General features: G+C 39.3%; 1 protein-coding gene across 7 annotated transcripts in view; it reads right to left on the bottom strand.

Moving 5' to 3' along the window:
• Positions 1-17,113, bottom strand: part of TRPS1 (transcriptional repressor GATA binding 1) — a 211,201-nt gene that overhangs the window by 163,062 nt on the left and 31,026 nt on the right. For 4 of the 7 annotated variants that reach the window (XM_063173323.1, XM_063173314.1, XM_063173355.1 and 1 more), the window contains exons 2-3: positions 9,095-9,253; positions 5,131-6,059 (exon numbers count right to left, since the gene is read on the bottom strand). In XM_063173323.1, the coding sequence (XP_063029393.1) occupies positions 5,131-6,059; positions 9,095-9,131 (966 nt within the window). In that variant the 5' untranslated portion in view covers positions 9,132-9,253. Of the gene's footprint in view, positions 1-5,130; positions 6,060-9,094; positions 9,254-17,113 lie in introns of those variants that run through there. The other 3 variants (XM_063173346.1, XM_063173338.1, XM_063173331.1) reach the window with 2 other exon arrangements.

Below are 17,113 nucleotides of genomic sequence, written 5' to 3'. Positions count from 1 at the left end.
AGCTTTACAGACTCTGTGTGGGCACTTCTATCACATTCTAGGACACTGAGCAGCCTGCTGGCTGGAGATTCAGAAATGCTTTTGGTTGCTGTGAAATCTGGGAGCAGTTGCTAGCCCTATTCATTATATTTACTTATATAATGTTCATCATATGTACTTAGATATGTAACCAGTAGGTCAAGGGAGGTGGTTTTCCCCTTCTATTCTGCTCTCGTGAGACCCCACCTGGTCCATCTGGGGATGGGTCTCCAGCTCTGGGGGTCCCAGCATAAGGCAGACATGGACCTGCAGGAGTGAGTCCAGAAGAGGCCATGAAGATGATCAGAAGGCTGGAGACATGAAGACAGGCTGTTCAGCCTGGAGAAGAGAAGGCTCTAGGGAGAATTTATAGCAGCCTTCCAGTACCTAAAAGGGCACAAGAATGCTGAAGAGGAACTTTTTATAAGAGCATGTAGTGACAGAACAAGAGGTGACAGCTTCAAAATGGAAGTGGATAGGTTTAAATAAGATATTAGGAACAAATACTTCACCAGGAGAACAACTGAGGGACTGGAACAGGTTGCCCAGAGAAACAGTAGATGCTCTACAAAGAGATGCCCAATCCCTGGTAGTGTTCAAGGCCAGACTGGATGGGGCTCTGAGCAACCTAGTCTACTGGAAGATGTTCCTGCTTATAGCAGGAGGGTTGGAAGTAGATTAGGTTTAAGATCCCTTCCAACCCAAATCATTCTGTAATTCACATATGACAAAGCATTAGGCTGAGTGGTATAAGACAACTCTTACAATATTGGATGTCTAGAACCATAGAAGAAAACAACTGTCAATAATCTCATATTACTCTGTGGAGTAGTAGATAACGCAGTCATTTATTCTTTTTCTTTCTCTCCCCTACCCCAGGTGCAGTGAAATGCAATCAACAAACCTAATGATGGCTTTTACTATGCCATGCTTTTTCAGAAATCTGTCTTGTATGTCTGTCTAGATCTAAAACCATGAAACAATCAAAATCAGAGGACTAAATTTAAAAAAAAAATAAATTGTACAGTCATAATCTTTTTAATGTCTGAATAGAAGAGGAGGTAGACCTGTGCCAATGAGTTCCAGAACCAGGGCCATGCTGAGCAGGAAGCGCCTCAAAGGTAGCACACACAATATGAAGCAACCATAAGAACTGCTGATCACTGCAGTCTGTCTTTATTCATGGCTGCATAAATACCCTTCTCCCTTGGGACATGCCATCTGAAACCCTTACCTGAACACAGACATTTCTGTCCTTTCTTTGAGGGACACTATTCTCTTTTAAAACACACCAGGAAATGGGGTCACGCTCCCTTTTATACAATAGCCTAATGGCTTGAACACTTGTTCAGGAAACAGGAAAAGTGGGTTCCTTTCCTTGCTCTCTCAGAGGGGATCCAAGCCTGCTTCTTCACCTTTGCTGGGCATGTCCTACGCCTTAGCTATAGGCTGCTATGTGCAAGACAGCACTCTCCAGCCTTCCTGTTGAAGCTGTCACAATTACTACTCATTAAAAAATTGGGGGTTAGAAAAAAAGACTGCCTGCTCTCTACTTGCCAGCAACTTGCCTGTCTCCAGACGTTAATATACACATTAAAGAGTCATTAGATCAAACAGAAAACGAGACTTAATCATACAGCAGCAAAAGCAATAGCTTTCAGCATCATAGCTGTTAACTTAGTCACCTGAATTTTACTTTAAGTGAAGTCTTTAGATCCAGTATAAAGGCTACTGCTTTAGACACGTCCACAAAGCCTAAAGCCCAATATCCAATATCCTCAAATATCCAGCAAGACAAAGTTGCCTATAGAGACTGATCAATTAACTAAATGTGAAGAAAAAGTAATGGGGAGCACATCAGCAAAAGATCCATTGAACTCACTTCAAATATTATTTTGATTATAAAAGCTATAAAGCTGATTAACACATTCCCTGGGAATTCAGAGATGTGATAGTGAAAGTTTTCTGAAATCTATACTGGCAAGAAAGTTAATCTCCCAGAAACAGCTGAGTGATTTCACCCAATCCTATGGAATTTATAACTAAATGAACAAAAAACCTTTAAAGAGAAAAATGGGAACAAAAAGTACAGATTTTCAACAGAAAATAACATTTTCTAAGAAGACAAAGGAACCTGCTGCATTAAATATTCATATCAAGTTAAAATCTGCACAACAGGAATGCCAGAAAGACTGGATTATTTACACAGCTCCCAGACAAATTTTCTTTAGGTACTACAAAACGCACTCCCAATATTTGAATACCTGTATGTGAAACCATACATATATCCCCAGTTTTGCTGATTATACCCCCTAAAAGCTGCTTTTGGGGTTGAGAAGGTGTTTTTTGGCTATGGGTGAGGTTTAACTTCTCTGATACAAGTCCAAAAACACATTTGATTTCTTTTTCCAAGCCCTCAGCAAATGGACCACATCCCTAGATCTCGACAGATAGGATAGAAGATACTGTATTTTCCTGCACTCAAACATTTTCCCATTGCTTTTTGTTTGCCTTTGTTATGAATGCTAACTCTGGGGCTCCGTACCATCCCTCACTACTACCAATCTTCACATACCATCATCTCCAACTGACTATTGTGAGCCAGATCAAAGTCAGTCATCTTCCATCCTCTGGCTTCTGTGCCCAGTTCCATGGCCTGAGAACATAAATCTATCAATAACTTCCAGCCTAGCTACAACAGAACCGTTTGCTAAGTGCAAGGGGATCAATAAATTAGATCCTAAGCCCAGTTCATTACTATTTCAAGTTAATTACAAAGGGATTATTTTCATTTAGCCCAGTACCTATAAAAAATAATAGTGTTAACATGAACCAATTATTCTTATTCAGGTTCAGTTCCCTCTCATGTTATACAGGAGTTTGACTGAACTGATTTTAACTGGAGCACCAATCAATATGATCCCTCGTTGCGGTGGGAGATGCCAGCCGTTCAGATGCATGAGAAAAAAACCTTCAAAATGGATACAGTAGTAACATAAACAAGTGTGGATGCAAAAGGGATTTTCAAATGTTCTTTTACTTTGTTCATGAACCTCTCAAAGCTGCTATGAATCAGGAGTGGGGGAGGAGAAAGCATAAAAATATTAATCAGTTACTTATCTTCTGACATGTTATGGATCAACGCCTAGCACACGTGCAATTGATGAAGTATGGCATTTGCCACAAAAGCTTATTTAATCTTCTATTCCCAAACTGACCAGGGAAAACTAGCACCCTTAAAAATTAATTTTCTATGTGCAGGGTTTTTTTCTTTCAAATAAACAGCCAACATTGTATAGGCTGTCTGTTCTATTTTGGAAAATGTTTTTTGTCTGAGAAAAGACTGATCTTAAGTAGATTATCTATGGACTGTTTCCTACTGCTTTTTGTCTCCCCTGCAGTATCTTACTGCCAGAGTTTAGTAGACAAGTATAGTCTAGGTTCAGCTGTTTTATTTCTCATTCTATCAGTTCAAACTGAGATAGCTCACACATCTGTTTTATTTCTGAGAGCACTGCAAAGGAAAAACATCCAGCTAATTCTAATCAAGCATAAACTTTCCTATAAATAACTAAGGACCTAATGAAACAATTGTTTGGAGGAAATGAAAGTGTGTTTAGAAACTCAGATTCCTCTATACTGTATGTCTGAGCTGTTCCAGTTTGAATGTCTTCCTGACAGCACAGATCAGTTGCTCTAAGATGCTGTCCCTGGAGTCAGCACACTGAAACTATAGCAGGAAATCCAGGTATTAACATCATACTATGTGCTAATTATAAATCATCATTTCACAATCTGACATTATTCACTTCTAACCTCTTTTAACTACATCACGTATTTGCTTTCTAATCAGAGTTTGACAGGACAAAGTGTCTGACATGAGCCAGTGATCTTTTAGTAAGGCAGCAGTTCAAAGATTGCAGCTTTTACACATAGTAACGACCTTAGTTTGATTTGCTGTTCCACAAAGAAATTGTAGAGTTCTTTAAAAAGAGGAAAAGTTTAAATAATTTGAAAAGCTTCAAGTTCCTGACTTTTTCCTGGTTTTGGTTTCTTCCTTGATGTTAGAAGCTAGCCATCTTAACCTGTCTTGCAAAATTTCTTTCCTATAGCTATGGCTTCTGCAAGCACAATTTCCACCTTTCTACCTTTTTATTTTACCATAGCCTGGGAGTTTTATCTAGTGATTACTACAATGTTTCCATGTACGCAGTCACTTGAAAATGGATTGACATTTGAGCATGTATGGTATGCAAACTTTGTTACTTTGGTTTGATTTTTCTTAAAATCTGAATTTTTGTATCATATAGAATACTGAAATATCCTACTGTATCTCTCAGTTCCAAAAGTCCAAGAATATTTTTTTAAAGAATCTTTTTAAAACTAATTAAATACTAGAGGAAAAGAAACTAATGAAAAGTCCATGAAAAACTTTTGAGTTCACTCTTTCATGGTAAAAATAGGATTTTTTTTCCAAGCAGCATCTGTAGTTTTCCTCCAACTTCAACTAGATGAGAATGACTGAGGCAATAATCCTTTTCTTACAGGCTTACAACATGAAGGACAGCATGGATTACTGTTACTTTTTGAAATGTTTTAAATATCCATTGTGTATCCTGTTTTTCTGGCACTAGACAACTTCAGAGCTGCCAAGACTTGTCATTTATTTTATCTTAATAAAGAATCAATAAGCCAAATCTTGACTCCCAGCAGCTGATAATTTAGGATTACATTTTTAATTTCCAGCTGCTGTCTTTTGTCTATCTGGTGGTTATTTTTCATTATTATTTGCTCTTTTCTTTCTGTGACAGTAAATCCTTCAGATATGATTACCAATTCAGCCGTTTGCCTGTTTGCTGAATAAGATCTCTTGCTATTGATTACCATAATGACTAAATCCTACACAGAAATGTCACTGGTCAAAAAGCCAAATACCCATCTACGCTCAGCAGACCTGCAGAAAGCCTGGCTAAAATAGACCAAAATGGTTCTGGAGGCTTAAGCAGGTTATATGAGATACAGGAATCACGTAGGTAGGACAGGCTTTGCAAGATCTGGCTTTGCAGCTGAGAAGGCAGCGAGCAGAAGCGGGGAGGCTGGGAGCATACAAACCTGCACATCGTAAGTCCCATTTAACAGGACAGGCCTCTGGGAATTGATGTCCTGCAGTACCCCTGAAAGCACAGTGCGGTTGACTTTCTGGAAGTCTTTGGAGTGGCTGAATTGCACCATGTTGTGGAGAGCCAAAATTTTAGTGTCGAGCTCAGCATCCTGCCTGGTGCGGTTGTGCAGTCCTAGGTGGTACTTGCGGAAGTGTTTGATGAGATCTGTGGGGTCGTTCCCGTAGTAACCGTACCCACAGATGTTGCATTTGAAGTCCTGAAGCTCTGGAGACAGAGGCGCTGTATCTGGATTATCATTTACCAACAAATCTGCTTTTGATTTGTTCAGCCTTAAACCCCCATCTGAAGGCACTTGTGGGTTTTTTGAGGCCATGGGGACCGGGCTTGAGCCTTGGCCATCGGTTTGACCACTTTGCACTTGCACTGTTTCATCTGAAGCTTTTGGCGACATCTGATGCTCCTCATTTGTCTCTGCTGCATCTCCTGACGGGGTACAGACCACATCTTGGGTGTCATCTGCATCTAATTTTTGAGGAGACTTCAAGGGCTCACAGATTCCCCCAACAGCTGGAGATGAGAAAGCCAGCATATTTCTGTCTGTCACCTCATCATGAGGGAAGGATGGAACATTTCCTCCCTTATTGTGGCTTTCATAATTGAAGCCAGCCTTTTCACTCAGCACTGAGCTTTTCAAGTCCTTTTTAACACTGGAAGATGGCTCTTGGATATGCATGCAAAGTTCCTCCTTGTTACTTAACTCTGCCGCATCACCCTGGTCAGTGTTTTCTTGCATCTGCTCTGCAGAAAATTCTTTTTTCCTTCCAGACTCTTCACTTTCAGTACCTGTAGACTCAAGGGTCTGTACCTCACCTTCACTAGCAACGTTTCTTAGAGGGGGATTCTTTTTCCGGACCATATCTACCACAGAAAAAAAAAAAAAAAAAAAAAAAAAAAAAAAAAAAAAAAAAAAAAAAAAAAAAAAGGGAGAGAAAAAAGAAAAAAAAGGAAAAAAAAACCTATAGAATTATTCAAGATATACAAGATACGTAACAGATTATAAAGCTGACACCTTTAAAAGCATTCTGAACTATACAAATATATTGAGTACATCAACTTTTCAGAAAATTTTTGTTGAACAGGTTTTTAAGCTATGCAGAAAACTTTTAAAAAATTAGCAAGCTGAGACTAAACTTAACTAAAAAGAGAACTGTAAAGAATCTAAAAAAAACACTTCCATGAGAATCAGTGAATTGCAGGTTTCATTAACTTTTGGGATGATAATAGTCTGGCAGGAAGAATTTTAAATTAATGCTTCTTTTAAAATAATTTTAAAAAACTAAGGGGAAAAATAAACTTTTGATGTCTAATGTTCATACACAGTACATTCACATATGACATAGCTTTGCAAAAATAGACCTAAAAGACATAATCTTAAGAAGAACTTGAGTTATTAGGAAGAAAACAGATTTAGGAGAGTAAGTACTTGAGGTTTCAGAGAAAGTATTTTCCTAAGCAGGTATCAGTTTCCATATAGCAAAAGTTCCCCCTCCTACTGCCCATAAACTTCAAACAGGATTATATGGATATTCTAGAGTCTAGCCCCACAGTCCATTATTCATGTAATTAGTTCTATTTGCCAAACAAAGAAAAATTTACTTTATTAGGAAACCCACTGTCAATAAAACTTTACAGGCCTGGATCCAGACATTTGACATCACTGTGTGGCTGAGCCAGGATCTGCCCTGAAAACACCTGGAATCCACATGGATCTCATCAGCCAAACCTTTCAGTCCTCCTTGCAGACATAGCCACTACTGCTAAATCTGCAAGTACACTTTCAGGATCCATTTAAGAAAGCTGAGACAGGACAGCAATAAGGATCAGAGAGAAAGGGGGAGTCTGCCACTGATGAGTTAGCTGCTTTCTAAACAGGGGATTATGGAAGGACAAGCAAACACACTATGCAGGTACTAAGTCAAACTCCTCATTCACTTCACCTTCCCCACTCTATTTAAGAGAAAATATATATATATTAAACTCCCCTGCTGTCTCAGCTGTGTGGTTCTGGATTTGATATTCATCACCAGCTGGTTTGATCCATTTGTGTTCACATGCTAACTATGGGCAGAAGACAGATGTGCCCCAACTTTTCCATGCTCTTAATCTCTGCCAATGCTGTATACAAGGATGGATGTTTCTCTTTGCCAAATTGTGTGTGGTCTGGTGGCAGCAGCCTGCAGTACCACACATGAGATGTGAGCTACAGACTCAAGTCTGAGCCCCCATTCCCAGGCCAGCCCTGGCCCGGCCCTACAGAGGCACTGGAGATAGACATTGCTCTGCCAAGAGAGGACCACCTGGAGACTCTGGGAGCAGCCCTGATGTGCTCCAAATGGTGCTGTATCCAGACCTTTGAAAGCCATGGACAACCTTCTCAAAACAGTACTTTGAGAAGCAAGGCTGGGGACAGAGGTTAAAAATAAAAGAACAGGCATCTGTACATCCTCTTATTTACATCTGCTCCACATGAAAGGGCACTATAAGCTCTGTTGATAAAAACAGACAACTTCTTAGGGGAAATGTTCAACTTGTGTCTTGGGCTGGCTCTGTTGTCTTTGTGGTTGAGCTGATCCACAGGCAGCATGGGCTACAGCAAGGCGGCTTTCACACAGAATGCCAGCTCGTGTTACAGAAATTTTAACACTCCATGTGGTCCTAATAGGTTTCTTAAATGCCTACTGCGATGCCTTACTGCAGAAGACACGTATGCTTGGGAACCAAATGTCTTCTCTTTAAAATCAACTACACCTACCAGGGAATGTGTGAACTACATTGGACTCTTTTTTCCCCAATAACTTCTGAACCACAAGGTCACTCAGAATTCAGAGAAAAGAAATATTTTCTGCTGTAGTAAGAGAACTATTACAATAGACTCAGCCTACTAAAACAACATGTAAACATATATAATTCAAGGTATAAAGATAGTCATTAGCCTTTCAGCAGTGCTACTTCTCTGTGAGACTCCATGAATGCTCTTGGTTAACACACACACAAAATATCTGTGAGTATCTCTGATAGGTGTTCAGCTAAGTATGTACTTTTCTCCTGGTTACACATCCCAAACCGTTTTTAAAATAACTTCCGTTTAAATGCAATTCGTGGCAGACGACAGAGAAAGAAGTCCTGACTGCGCAGTGAAGAAAAATCAGAAATCAAGAAAGTAAACATCATGACTGTTACCTCAGTCAAAATTAAACAAGACTAAATGCAATGTTATAAAATGTTTTTGTTACAGATATTTTTGGCAGATAAGGAAAGCTTGGAGATTTGCTATCTTCATGACAACTGACAGAAGAGAGTCAGAGAAAAGGACAGAAAAAAAGTCCCTTTAGATAAAAGAAAAGAAAAATCTAGACTCTCTACAGGCTAACTGGACAGTAGATCTAGCTACTTTAATTCTAATTTTCCCAATACATTTGTGAGTCTGGGTTGTTAATGGAGGGGGGAAAAGGAAACAGTATCTGCCTAATGGAGCTTTTTCACGCAACATTCTACATTTGGAGAAAGAAAGGAAAGAAGAAAGAAGATAACATTGACTTCCTTAAGCTGAATTTAAAAGTATTTTCCCTTATTTTTCTTTTAGCTTTTGAAAAATCATCTGTCATTTATTTGATATCCACATAAGGGAACAGTAAGAAAAGACACAGGGATTTTTTTGTTGTCGAAATTCCACCACTATCATTTTTCAGAGACGTATTATGTAAATAAAACTACATTTGCAATACTCCTAAATTGAAGAAACTATCCCTTAGCAAGTCATAAGTTAGATACAGAAAGAATATAGCCACTCTGAAATTATTATCTCTAAGACAAATAACAGATTGCACAATGTTTTATTGTGTGCCAAGAACGTTTTCGGTTAACAATTTCACTTGAAAAAATAGATCACATACTTGTAAAATCATACCCAGCATTGACTTCATAAGGCATGTGGCTTTAGAGTGCTTTTTACAATTATTAATTCTATTAGTCAACTAGCAGGCGGGCTAATGCAATTGTCTTAGAAGATGCACGGAAGACACAGAAGACATTTTGAGAGCTGATCTGTATATCTGCAAAACAAAACAAAAAAAAAGGTTTTCCTTCCTAAATTATGCATTCAAAATATGGTGTTCACTTAAAAACATTATTATACCTATTGTACATTCCCATGCATCTATTACTGGACACTATACAAATAGAGTCTGCTGTTCTCTATTTCCCTCCACCATGAGAAATCCCATAGCTCTCTTCTCCTCAGAAGGAGCTCCTGCTCCTGCACGCGCACGCACTCACACAAAAAGACAAAAAATATCTCAGAGCTAATGTTTACCAAACACAAAGTCTAAAACAACTTTAAAGTAACTGTTGAAAATGAGCTGTAGTAAGAAAGTGTGTTAAAAATTCACATGCATCATCATGGGACTGGCCTAATGGCATCTAAATAACTCCATCAGCAGTTGCAAGTTAACCTCTGCTGGCTGTCTTGTGTTCCACTTCAAAAAAAATTAGTGGTGTTACTTTCATTGTTAGCAGACAACTTCCCACACCTCTCCAGTGCCACTGCAATAGTAAGCACATTTGCCGGGTGCTAGTAAAGAAGCCAAGTGAAGAACAGGCTTTGGGACCTGGCTTTTCAGCACTGAAAATAGTGATCTGCCCATAATAAAAGAATTACTAAGCCTGATGTGAATGAAAGGACTTCTCGAGCTGAGGGAATTTTGGATAAGGCCCAGGTTGCAGTTATATGTACTCTCCCTCAAAAACAGGCAAGGCCTGTGGTTCACACATCTGCAATTTTCTGTTCAACAGTCACTCACATCAGTTCATCCCTGGAAACAAAAACTTCTTCTAGATTCAGTTTGTAATTCAGAATAATGAATTACCATAGTGATTACTAAACTTCTTAAAAAAATAGAAAAGAAAAAACAAATTCTGGTAATCAATAGTTTCATACTAGTGGTGAAGATAATGGCTAATTACCTGCTGATCACCAGCTCCCCAGCGGGTCACTGTTGTTGCTCATTACTTTTACTGAATGTGATGGCTTGTCATCAAAGCCTATTGCAACAGAATGATTGCTGCCTGGTGCTTGTGCTGCAGGTTTAGGTCAGATCTTAGTCATACGCTCTTTTTAACAGAATAATCCATCTAGAAATATGTTTGAATTTTATGAGATATCACTGACTACTCTTTGTACAAGTAGATGCACAAGCAGACGAAGAGCAAACTGAGTCAAGGGTATATGAAGACTGTGATATTATCAGTCAGTACACTGCAGCAACAAAAAATTAAATGAAAATACACATTTATATTCAACAGGCTCAAGTAGGACATCTTTGTTAAGGGATAGTAAAATTAATACTTTTACACTCATATATATTACACACCCACACAAAGACATATAACGCACATACGGCGCTAGAACATCAATCATTTTCCCAGAATAATGCAGCAAAAAATCATTAACTCTCAGTGTCTCAGCTTAATATATGTGTAATACTTACCTATCTCACAGGAGTGTTGTGAGGCTTAATTAATTAGTGACTGTAAAGCACTTTGTGATCCTCTAATGAAAGGTGCTACATAGCACAAAGTATTATTAAAATCATTAGGACCACAAAAAAGCCCTGTGGAATTCCAGCCTACACTGTCTGTTGGGGTTGGGAGCGATCTTAATATTAAAAGGAGACCATCAGACTAATTTTCATAATTTTTTCAAGATTTTTTTCCCCCTTTGCTGTTGTGATAGCACGTTAGAAACTAGAAATTTAATCTTTATCATCTTAATAACATACACTCATGTAGTTTGTTACTGCAGGGCTAGAGAAGGGAGCAGTGCTTTTGGCATTCATCTGGCTTTCCCTTTTAAGAAAAAAAAAATTTGCGAGAATGAGAGACATATTTTGACACCTTCCCACACTCCACTCCAGCAGGACAGCCGATCATGTGAGATCGCAGGAGAGAAGAAAAACAGCAAAAAAAAAAAAAAAGACGCAAAACAAAACCCAATTTATTACACATAAATAGACCACAAAGTCTGTCTGCTGTTCTTCATATAAAAACCCCTAAGTGTTCAAAGCGGCGGCTTCTATCAAGCACATAAAGTCCCAATCAGTGCGGAGCCTCCTCCCCACTCTCCGTGCAACAATCGAGCAGCTGTAAGGCACACGAGGCCAGCGAGCTCCCGCTTCGAGACGGAATCTCTGGGAAAGCGCCTCGGCGGCGGCCCCGTCCCTGGGGAGCCAGCGGCACCCAGCCCGCCCTCACCCGCCGCGGCAGCCGGGCCCGCCGGGCTGGCCCAGGCCTGCGCCCAGCACAGCCTCAAAGGTAACGAGCTCATTACTACAGCCCGCAATGCAAAGACCTGCCATGTTTTCTAATTTAAGTGTTAAAAAAATATATATTTAAAACCCTGTAAATAACACTGGAAATTCCAGGTGAAATTGCTGAAATTACTGAAAATTAGATTACATTAGATGCAAACTACCCCAGACTCAGACACAGCGGTAGAGGACTGGCCAAAGCTGCTGCTCTTCTACCTTCCCTTGTGGACATTGCACAATGAAATGAGAGAGAAGAGATGTACAGCTTCACATCCCCACCACCTCTGGCTGGGACACAGAGCAGGAGGCAGTCACACACGATGCTTCTCTCCCACTTCTGCTCGTGGTTCTCAGAGCAAGCCTGCCGGCAAACAACCAACACATGGTCCTCCCTAACTTTTCTCTGCTGAGAAGGGAAGGAAAGAACAACTCCTTTTATGTAAGGAACCCAAGAGTCAGGCCCTAAACCATGGGAGGGCAGAATAAGCTAAATGACAAGCAACTGCCTCTTCAACCGGACCACCTCCCTTCTGCTTTGGCATAAGTGTCTTCACACACCATACAGGACAGAAGATGCCACAGCTCTAAGCAAATGACAAGTTAATTCCAAAGGAGTTTTTAATCTATATATGTTTTTCTGCAAGCCCTCAAACTGCATGTCCACTCTTTCCTGCCTGAAATTGCTAAGGTAGAACATGATTCCTTGTATCAGTAAAATTAGGCAGGATCAGACATTGTAATTAGACAAATTGAATCTGTTTGATATTTTATACTCCACATGCTCTACTGAAATTATGATAACTTCATCAATCTAAAAAGTGCAAGAAGAAAACAATGTATTAGTAGAAGAAGAACACATCATATTAGTAGAACAGCATTACAGCAAAACACTGTTGTTTTTTCTCCTCCTCTCCTATTTGTTTGCATTTTCAGGCTAAATTCTTCAGTTTATCCCCTGATCACCAATTTGCCAAGGGCTGTTTGCAATTTTTTTCCCCTACAACAAAGAGACAAGTGGAAAGAACTGTGGTCTGTTCAAGCTTGCTCCTTCCCATTTACATTTACTTTCCCAACATCGATCGTTCTCAAATCTCTAAAGGTGCACTTTTGGGCATCTTAAATCCTGTTCAGCTACAAAGTGCCATCACCTTCAAACAACTCTCATCAGGTAAATCTCTTATTAATTCACACTGAATTAATTCACAATGATCTTTTCTATTACCTTATGCTTCAGAGCACAGCACACTTCAGTAATCATCTAGCCACTGGAATAAATCTAACCTTTTCTATGGGTATAAAGCAGACACTTGGTCATTTCAAAAGAGTTTAGGAGTGGCATTTCAAAACAGATTGTTTAAGCCCACTTCCAGGCACTTATTTCGTTTTAAGCTCACTCCTGGGGTAATCACACAGACACTTTCAGGAGAAACTGAAGTCAAAAGGGTGATGTACCTAAAGAGGTGACATGAAGGAGAATTGTATCCTATCTTGCAACCAAAATGAAGAATTCTAAACCTGCTTTTATTTACAAGTCCCGGAGCACAGCAGGTTTATGTTCTGCATTTCTTACTGGCCTGCTGCAGAGAGCTTGTTCCTACCTGCCCTCCACAGCCATCCATCTAGGATGGGAGAGCCCAACAAAGCAGGATTTACTTTGCCCAGACTTCCAATCAAGAACCTAAAAGCACTCTGTACACATGACAACTAATTAAAACTCAACAAAGCTTGTGAAACAGGAAAACTAACATCATTGCCATTTTATGGATAAAAAAATATTATTTACAGAGAAATTAAAAATTCAAAGTGTTCAAGGTGACGTGCAGGCAGACTTCTTGGCTAGTGACTAAACCTGGGTCTCTAGATGTCCAGGTCCATATCCCTCTCCTGTATGTATTTCAGTAAAGGAAGCATCACCCTAGCACTTGACAAAAGGCCAACATCCCATAATTTAATAAGGTACAGAAGGAGCGTCTCATGCAAAAATCTAAGTGCTCCAATTTATCATGACAGTTATGGGATAAGCTGACATTTTATTTGTATGTAAATTAGTCTCCAAAACAGCATTAAAAGGCCGCACTTTCAGAGAATATTATGCCTTTGCTTCTCTGTTCTGCATTTATCTAAACTCAGCTTTGTATATTAAAAGCAGTTTAATTTTTATGTATTGATGCTGCTTTGCATGCTCCCCAATCCACTGTTATTGCACCACGGAGAGAATCCAGCCTGATTTGCTTACTGCAATAAAGTAACTGACTTCTGCCAGGACTGACACCTCCTATGGGAGCCCTGCCTGCCATCCTCTCCAAATCTTCTGGTTATTCTATTAATTATCCGTTGTTATACTTTATAGGATGCAGAACAATCCCTATTAGATGAAACTGGAGGACCATTTAGTCTGGTGTTCTCTTTTGGAGATACCAGATCCTTCAAAGAAAGTTCAACTGCCTTTCAATAGAATCATCAACTTCTGTGAAAAATAAATTGCTCCTGATCCTCAGTGCTTAAGACAGCAGCTTACTTTCTGAAGAGTAAGAAGGTCTGTAGGCCTTAATTATATCTCAAAATTTTACTATTTCTTTTTAAAGAAGTCCTATATATCCCCAGGTCCAATAAAAAGTGACCAGAATCTATGTCAACATTGCAATGATCCTGGTATCGGTGACATCTTATAGCTCTCACTCTACAATTTAAGCCTTAAAAAAAGGAAGAAAAAAAAAAAAAAAGGAAATATTTTAAATGTTTAGAGTTTGCTTTTTGCCAATGGAGTAGAATTTTCCCTTAATCTTGTACCAGCAAGAATCAAAGACCTCCTGGGCTGTGGGGGCTGTGGGCACATCTGTCACATCCACACTGTTCATCTGTCTTTAGGGCAAGCAACCACTATCTTGCCAAACTCTTCTAGTAGGTGTGGCAATCTCATATGTTTCAATTTCTTTTCAGCCTGAGTAAACTCAGTGTTCTCTGTAATCCAAATGTCCTTTGAAGACAATGGGAGTTTAGGGTTTGCAGATGACTCAGAACTGAATCTGAGTTGAGTGTACTGGCAAAGCAAGCACAGTGCTACCTTCAGATGAAGAGTGAGGAAAGAAGGTGACCTCGTGGCTCCTAGGCAAGAGCAATCAGGTATGGGTACAAGAAATGACTCATTTGTTCTTTTGCATTAAGAATACAATGGACTGATCCTATTTCCCTTGAAGGTAATGGCAAAAGCTTCACTGACTGAGAAGCAAGTCTGAGATGTGTGTCCCTTTCTGCCAGGTGAGATCTGTGATATGAAAGGAAGGCAATCAGAGTTCCCTTGCCCAAAACCTCAGTGAAATGGAACCATAAATTACTTGGGACAAGAGGAAAAGATGCAAGGGAGATAGAGGATGGTTTTGGCTAGCATTCCAGAAAAGTTCAAATAATCTCGTTTCCAACTAGAGGCAAAGTCCTCCCATTTGAAAAGGATTGAAATTTCAGAAACTGGGAAGGAGGCAGAAGTCTACAGCCTAGACCTAAACCAGTAATATTAAATCATCACCGGAGAGGGCATTATTGTAGTACTTTTCCAGCCAGACCAGAATCAGGATGAACATGAATTTGCAAAAATGTCCTTAATTTTTTTTTTCTTTATAAAAAAAATTTGGCAAGAGTTTCCAGACACAAGTTACATAGGTAAGAGAGGGCAACCAAGGGCAACCGGAGTTGAGCCCACATACATCAAAGCAGACTCAGGCTTTGGGTACCCATCCAAACTGAGCCTTCAAAGGTTCTGATGTTGCCCTATTGTTTAGCTTGAATCTTGTCTAAGCTTGTTCAGGAGAACCCACATTCTGAAGTATGGAAGAAGGGAAAAAGAACACACATTTTCCAAACTGTGATTGCAAAACAAAACAAAAAAATGTAAATCTACCTGCTGCAGGGTAATACTGGTAAGCGTGGCTAGCTATTGTTGCTCCCTGCTTTTCAATTTCCATATATTAGCATTCATTGCCAACATTATTAAATCCAAAGTTATTTGGATGCTTTGATCAGCAAATTGAACCTTGAGTCTATACATGATGTACCTATATTCACATAAAGTTTACAAAATTATTATATTTCCCTATTTTAACTTTTTTCCCCCCACATGCTGTGAGTTTCCATATATCCCACAGCCATACATTCCAAACACAGACTATTTTATTTAGTAATTTATTCAAGAATTTAGATAAAAAGAAAAGCAATGGAAATTGTTTGGCAATGTCTATATAAACAGTTCCTATACATTTGGGTTGAATCATCCAGCAATCACTCATCTTGACATGCCTGTGACAGATAAAACTTTCATCACCAATATGCCTTCTTGACTTAGAGATCAGGAGACAGGGGATCCATATTACAAAATCTCTTTTACTGTTTATGGCTATCACAAAAATTAAAATCACATTAAACATAAGTAAGTCAGAATTTTGGCACTGTTTTTCCACTCAGCACAAATAACCCCACTCTCCATTGTGAATGGGGGAGAAACAACAGCAGTGGCAACCACAACAAAAGACTGGATTGTGTGTTCTCTACACAAAACAGAAAGCTGTGCCTATTCAAGAAACCTTGGCCATTTGTCAGAAATTACAGAACTGATGTTGAAGCCCAATATTAGCTCCAGCCAAAGCAGTGGTGAATTACCTTGCCATTCGAATCATCCCTATTAACAAGGAAAGACTCTTGCAGCACACATCATATGGTCCTCATGCAGACTGAGAAACAGAGCCGCTTTCTTAAAAAAACCCAAAGTAAAATACATTAAAAAAAAAAGACCAAAGTGAATGCAAATAGATTCACTCTGAGTGGTTTGTCTATTATTTGCCCTTTTTATCTCTTATTTTTCTTTTGAAGCTGAGAAATGAAGTGAAATGCTGATGAGAAAGCTAGTCTTCCAGCGCTTCCACTTTAATCATTTGTTATGAAACAGCTTTAAAACAGCAGCATTTTTCAGAAAGCCGTAAGCACTGAGAACATGCATTCGCTGAGGAGCATGATCTCTGCTTTACCCATTTCAGTTCTGGTCAGAAAAGGGGAAAGGAGGGTGCAGAATAAGAAGAGTCCTTGATACTCTGCTGATGTGGCTTTGCAGCAGCTTCGTGAGTGCTGGCAACCCTTTAAAACTGGCAAGGGATGCCAGCGCCAGCCTGCTGACTGCTGGATGAATATATATAGTGCAAATAATGCTGTTCTTGAATCAGTTTTTCCCAAACTCCCACATAAACTTTCCATGGGAAAATCTCATAATGCCTGCATAAGTGATTTTATGAATCTAGCTTTCAGCTTTTGATAGAAGATTTCTTACGCTACTGGCTTTGATTCTTTATTGCACAAAGGGGTGGTGCCAAAAGCCCTCACATTAGCCTGGACCATGCAGACATCAGAAATTTAATTTAAACATCAGTAATCTGCCAGGATCATAAAACACATACAAAAAAAGATTTAATTTTTTTTCCCCTGGTAAGTAAATATGTAATTTCAGAAACACGAGTGCGGCATAGGTGGCAGAATCTGCACGCAGCAACATAGAGACAGAAACTAAAACTACCAATGAGAGTAGAAATCTTCGGTCTGAAGAGACGAACAGAACTGAACAGTTGT

The sequence above is a fragment of the Melospiza melodia genome, chromosome 1 (assembly GCF_035770615.1).
Source record: "Melospiza melodia melodia isolate bMelMel2 chromosome 1, bMelMel2.pri, whole genome shotgun sequence".
Lineage (NCBI taxonomy): Eukaryota > Metazoa > Chordata > Aves > Passeriformes > Passerellidae > Melospiza > Melospiza melodia.
The sequence above is the reverse complement of the archived record's forward strand: the minus strand, read 5'-3'. Positions and strand labels throughout refer to the sequence as shown.